Source organism: Austrofundulus limnaeus, unplaced genomic scaffold (assembly GCF_001266775.1).
Source record: "Austrofundulus limnaeus strain Quisiro unplaced genomic scaffold, Austrofundulus_limnaeus-1.0 Scaffold1376, whole genome shotgun sequence".
Classification (NCBI taxonomy): domain Eukaryota; kingdom Metazoa; phylum Chordata; class Actinopteri; order Cyprinodontiformes; family Rivulidae; genus Austrofundulus; species Austrofundulus limnaeus.
In genome coordinates, this window is record NW_013953778.1 from 50,970 (window position 1) to 57,599 (window position 6,630).

General features: G+C 40.1%; 1 protein-coding gene across 1 annotated transcript; it reads left to right on the forward strand.

Moving 5' to 3' along the window:
* Positions 1 to 790: 790 nt before the first annotated feature.
* Positions 791 to 4,756, forward strand: LOC106535175 (protein KRI1 homolog; the record flags this gene model as incomplete). The annotated part of the gene is given in 11 exon segments (XM_014032115.1): positions 791 to 1,026; positions 1,160 to 1,236; positions 1,310 to 1,412; positions 1,494 to 1,596; positions 3,449 to 3,512; positions 3,582 to 3,631; positions 3,712 to 3,811; positions 3,898 to 3,975; positions 4,072 to 4,181; positions 4,271 to 4,499; positions 4,586 to 4,756. Coding segments are annotated over 11 exon segments (1,170 nt in total), but the record flags the coding sequence as incomplete, so codon positions are not given.
* Between the last annotated feature and the right edge of the window lie 1,874 nt (positions 4,757 to 6,630).

The following is a 6,630-nucleotide window of genomic DNA, read 5'->3' on the forward strand; positions in this document are numbered from 1 at the left end:
ACTTAGACCTCAGTTATTGTTTGTTAGCAGAGCTCAGCTGTAACAATAAGATGAGGAACATGATGTTCAGTGTTTAGCTGAAGTTAAACAAAAAGTCCAAGTTAATTACTACTGGCCCTTGGAGGGCCACCATAATACTTGGTGAATGCATATTACCAGCTGCCTCACTTGCCAGAGTTTTAGACTAAAATCAAGTTGTGTTAAGAAATTATTGCGTTTTAGCTGTTTTGGTCAAACCCTAAAAAAATAACTTTATGATTTCACACAATATCACAAGATGCCGTGCTCAGAGTATGTGCTGTCAATGAACTGTAGCTCAAACAGTGGTCTAAGATTCTAAGGTGTTTCCAGGCCAGAAATCATTTATGTGCACTAGGTGACCTCCTGGTTATTCTTGGACAGTGGCGGATCTAGGATTTCTCTGAGTAAGGGGCCATCAAGGGGCCACAATATTCACAGAGGGGTCAAGCCTTTGTTAAACATCCTTTCACACAAATCCCCAGTTTTGGTGATGTGCACACATTTAACCAGTCATACATGTTCCAACACTTGTAATGTAATATAACCGTTTAAAAAAAAAAAACAAATTTAACTGTGTGTCTTCATCACTGTTTGTATTTTGTGAAATCTCATTCATACCATTTCAATTACAGACAGTTTCAGATTTTAGGCAAATTCTAGGGTAATCTCGTTTCAGTGCACAGAGGGCTAAAAACCAGCTTCAGAATGACATTTAAAAAACAATTCATGACAAAAAATGTTGAAAAACAGGTGAAAAGGGTGTTTGAGTGCCCCCTGCAGGAAGCTCCGGTATTTATCATGCTCACCGGAAGTCACGTGATTCAACAACTAAACGTGCGTCTGTAGCCACTGCCGCGGTTTGTTTCTTTTAATGTACACTTTTAATCCGTGGCTTACATTCACAGACTTTAATTACAAACATGTCAGGCAAGTCGGAACTAAAAATCAATTCGCAGTTCGCTCAGAGGTACGAGAAGTATCGACAGAAGGAAGAACTACAGAAGCGTAAGTAGTTGTCGCTGCTAGCTAACTAACATGATGATGCTAACGAGCCAACGTGGGAGCATGTGGCTAGCTTTAAATTAAATCAGGGTTGTGCTGTTTTGAAAACGTGTTTCTTTCCGGTTTGTTTGTGCAGTGAARGACCGGTTCGGAGACCGAGCCGATGAGAGCGACTCTGAATCGTCTGAATCCAGTTCTGGTGACAGTGAAGTGGTTAGTATCTACTGCCGTTTCTCTCTGAATGATGTGTGTTTTTTGGTGTCTAAGGTTTTTTTTTCTCCTGCAGGAGTTGGACCCTGAAGTGGAGAGAGATTTTTATAGGACATTGTCCCTGTTAAAGAAAAGAGACCCAAAAATTTATGAGAAAGATGTCAAGTTCTACTCAGAAGGTGACAGCTATCACCTTGACTCTTTATATTATTTATTGATCTCTTATGCTGCTGACTTAATTTAAATATCTTTGCTTACAGAGACATCTCACGATGATRCAAAGCCTTCAACATCGAAGAAAGACAAAGTCAAACCGATGTATCTGAAAGATTATGAGCGTATGGTGATCCTGGAGAAGGAAGGGTGAGTGCAAAAACATTTAAAGCTCTGTGCTGAGATAATAAGGCCTGCTGACTTGAAAAATTATAAAATACAGGTGTTCACTTTTTCCTAATGGATGTGAGTGAATGAATGAACAAGATGTCACAGTATTTGACACCATTTTCATAAAACATTTGACTCTGTTGCTAAAACACCACAGAGTAAAGAACAATGCTGTCATTCGTCTCTTTTGTTTACATCTCTGTGATAGCTAKTTTTATTTTACTATTCAGATGAAAATTTTCATCGTCTGTTGGGGTCGTGACCTTTTGACCTGATGACATTGCTTGCTTATTTATTTAATGAAATGTCATGTAGACMAAAGATGGGGAGTGCAGACGTCCATGCATAGGGTTGCGCTTCAGCCCAGCTGAGTTCTGCTCCACGCATCTTTTCATCCCACTCTGCACGGTTCATTTTTGAATGCATACATGTGAGCAGGAGCTTAAAGACAAACTGGTTTGTGCATCTATTTTGAGGAATTGTCTCGTGAATGAGGCTTTAGTGATTTTTGTCACTAGATTTAGCAAATTATCAGAATTTTTCACTACTTTTTCCAAAAACGTGACTACTCATCATCAAGTTTATTTATAAAGCACATTTAAAAACAACAAGTTGTCACCAAAGTGCTGAACACAAGTCAAAGAACAATATAAAAGCAAACAACATTCTTAAAAACATAAAAGATAAAAAACACCAACAACAAATCTGAGAGAACAGGTGTGTTTTAATAGAGATTTAAAAACAGGAYGTGACGAGGCCTGTCTAACTTTGAGGGATAGATTGTTCCAAAGCTTCGGAGCCACGACTGAAAAAGCTCAATCTCCCCTCAGTTTCAGTCTGGTTTTAGGAACGACCAAAAGCAGCTGATCAGAAGCTCTTAGTGCCCGAGAAGGACTGTATGGTTGAAGTAGTTCAGCAAGATAGGAGGGTGCAAGGCCATGTTGGCAATTGTGAGCAGGAGAATTTTAAAATCTATTCTATAGTGCACTATCTGTCTTAGCTGAAAAAAACCTTTCTGCAAAACAGAGTTGATCTGCGTGTTAAACTTCAAATCAGAATCTAAAATCATTCCCAGATTTACAACAGACTGCTTCAAATACAACTGAAGAGAGCCAAGATTTAATGGAAAGGTGTCAGCAGCAGAACTAGGGCTAAACACAATAACTTCAGTTTTCCTGTCAGTAAAACTTAAAAAATGTGCAGCCATCCAATCCTTAATGTCATCAATACATTTTAATAACAACTGGGCTGAGCAAGCTCTATTATCAGGTTTCTAGAGCAGGTAGATCTGACAATCATCAGCATAGCAATGAAAAGACAGGGCATGTTTCCTTAGAAAAGACCCTAAAGGAAGCAGGTATAAAGAAAACAAAAGTGGTCCAAGAATCGATCCCTGTGGAACCCCACAGGAAAGAGGCTCTGAAGCAGAAAAGAAGTTTCCAACATTAACACTAAAACATCTGCGACTTAGATAGGAACAAAGCTGGAGACAAAGACTAGTGACAAATCTAGCCACTTTTTCCAGCATTAATGGAGACTTTTGGAGATTTTGGCGACTGCACCTTYCTCAGCAAGCAGCCAGTGGGGCTGTGAGCCCCTCCCCCTTTTCAAATCGCTGACCAGCGGTCCGACTCATGGAAGCCTCGTGCTGCAGAGGAGAGCATTAGTTTATTCAGTTATTTAATTATTCTGTTGTTTTCAAACATTGTGTTCATATTTGTGTAAATTATGAGTTCATATTTATGATATAAGGAAACGTAGCAGCTGAAACACAAACAGTAAAAAAGGAGCTTCCTGTTTTTCATTAGTGATATTTTCTTTTCTGTTGCAGCAAATATGAAGATGATGATGATGATGATGACAGCGATGACGAGGAAGCTGTCAAGAGAAGAGAGGTAGGCAAGCTGAGTGCTAATGATTTTTATTTTTTTATTCTCATTATAACCCGTGTTCCTCCTCTGAAGAGAGATGCCTCTCCGAGCTACATCCAGGAGCAGAAGCAGCTGAAAGAGAGGTAAGATGAGGCATCCTTCACACGTCATGAAGTTGTTTTTGGATGCTTATTAACTGAAACAAAACAAAAATGTTCTGCAGCTTCCGCAAGTTTGTCCAGGACAGTGATGAAGATGACGAAGAAGAAGAAGATGAAGGATCTAATCTGCTGACCAGGAGAATCAAAACACAAGAAGAGAAGGTGAGAAAAACTGTACCAGGAAGGATTGAAACAGCGATGTATAAAAACCTGTCCTGGGTCAGGATGAAATGGTCTGTTTGTTCCAGGATAAGGAAGAGGCTGATTATTTGGACTGGCTCAAAGGTCAGGCTGAGATGGAGGGTCCAGAGGAGGCGAARGACATGGTGAGTTGGATTCATTAGACTACAGAGTGTGAGAAACAAATTTCAATTAGAAAACAGAAATATTCTTACTGACGAGGAGGGTTTGTGTTGAGACAGAAATATTTAAGAGATTACTGGAATGACCCGGAGCTGGAAGAGAAGGAGCGATTCCTCCGAGATTATGTGCTCAACAAGGGCTACCTGGATGAAGAGGAGGATGATGAACGGTTGACTGATGTTTTTTATTATTAATATTTTTAATCCTGGATACAAAGAAACAGCCCGCCTTTACAGTCAGTTCTCTGGATGCCTTCAGGATCCCGACTTACGACGAGGTGGTCCAGGAGGACGTGGAGGATTCTGAAGAAGAGGGGGAGTCRTTCTTGGAGCGTCAGGAGAACTTTGAGAGAAGCTACAACTTTCGTTTTGAGGAGCCCGACGCGCTCCAGATCAAGACCTACCCCCGAAACATCGCCACATCCGTTCGCTCCAAGGATGACCGCAGGAAACACAAACGGGAGGAAGTGAAAGAAAGAAAGGAAAAGGTGTGCTGAAGTTACTGTTTCTTAGAATTGCATAATTTTTGTGTGTTTGTGGACTAATGTAACCCTCTGTCGTGACAACTATTTAGGAGAAAGAGCTGAAGCGGGAGCAGCTGAAGCAACTGAAGAACCTGAAGAGGAATGAGATCATGGAGAAGCTGAAGAAGCTGCAGGAGCTGACGGGCAACAAACAGCTGGCTTTCAGTCAGGCTGACCTCGAGGGAGACTTTGACCCGAAACACCACGACCAGCTGATGCAGGTCAGCAACACACACACACACACACACACACACACACACACACACACACACACACACACACACACAGTTTAGTGTTAGCAACAGCTTTCTTTTTGCTCTGTTCTATCTCATTTGATCCTGATCCTGTTGCCTTCAGACTAATCTTGTGCTAAGAAGGTTTTCAAAAGGATCTCCTAGTTGAGACATTGTTCGATGAACATTTACTTCAACTCTAAAAATCAGAACGTAAAACACTGTTGGCTGTTTAGTTTTCATAAATTAAAAATGTGTATTGTCACACGGATGTCACCGTGTTATGTACGGCACAAAGGCACTCTGGACTCTGGGTAAACATGGTCCTCTACAAGCTCTACCCAGCAAYGTCTGACAATCAGCCTTTTTAAACTCAACCGGAGTGCACCGACAGAGAGAAGGTAGAAACTCAGCCTGCAACTGAAAATGCAGATGAAGGACCACAGAGCTTTATCCTTTTAGCTTCCGTGGTAGCTCTCATACTAATAAATATGACGTTAGCTCCTGAGCTAATTTACTAAACATCATGTTTGATTGTTTTAACCCATAATTTGTGCAGAACAAGGAAATTAATAGAAAATGTAATTTATTGATTCTTTGTCATCATCCTCCTCAGAATGCATTGTTAGTAGCAAAATGGCGATGTGCTTAAGATGAAGAATGCAATAAATATATACCATTTTTTAAGTAATTAGAGGCTTTTATACGTCACAAAAACAGGATTTAGTAGAATAGAGAAATTAAGATATTTAAACAGCATCAAACAGAAGTTTAGAGAGGACATTTAACTAAACAAAAAATTTTTCTGTTCTTTAATGAAAGTGATTTTGCCTTCTAGTGCAACAGCACAGATTTCTCTGCATTTAAAAAAAAACTTTTATTAAAGAGAAAAAATGTCAATAAAAATACACTGCTCAAAAAAATAAAGGGAACACTACTGCTCAAAAAAATAAAGGGAACACTACTGCTCAAAAAAACAAAGGGAACACTTAAACAATGCACACTAAGTCCAAGTAAATCAAACTTTTGTGAAGCACATTCAACTCTGTRCAGAACAAAGTACTCAATGCGAATATTTCATTGATTAAGATCGGGAGTTAGCGTGCGTTGTTTAAGTGTTCCTTTATTTTTTTGAGCAGTGTAGTTTGTCTAGCATTGATGGGATTGAATAGCTGTAAATTGAGAAACAATGCAGTTTTTTATTTGCTGTCAATAGATAGAGAAAACAAAGTTAAGGAGATGAGCTTTGTTGCAAATGTTAGCATGTTTGAGCAAAAAGAGGAGGAGAATAAAAAACACTGAGCTGACAGTTGAGACTAAAAGTAACGGACATGAAAGCGGACATGAAAGCACCTGCTGCGAAGCAGGAGGAAAGGAGAGAGGAAAAAGTAACTTATTTCTAGCGGCAGAACAGGTTGGAAGATGGCTGTTTGATGTTATTTATTGTTTTTTTAAATCATCCTGTAGGCTCTGACATGTTAGATAAATTTGAAAATGAGGTTTTTAAAATATCCGTAAGACTTGAAAAAATACGTGAGATTGCTCTATGTGTCCGTATACCGGCAAAATTATGTAAAATCCTTATAACTCACAGACAGTCTGTATAAGTTGCTGCCTTTCTTTCCCCTCCTCCCCTCCCACTGTGCAGGTGGGCTGGTCTCTCTCTGTCTCTGTCTCCGTCTCCCTCTCTCTCTCTCTCTCTCTCTCTCTCTCTCTCTCTCTCTCTCTCTCTCTCTGTCTCTGTCTCTGTCTCTCCCTCTCCCTCTGTCTCTCCCTCTCCCTCTCTCTCTCTCTGTCTCTGTCTCTCTCCCTCTCTCTCTCTCTCTCTCTCTCTCTCTCTCTCTCTCTCTCTCTCTCTCTCT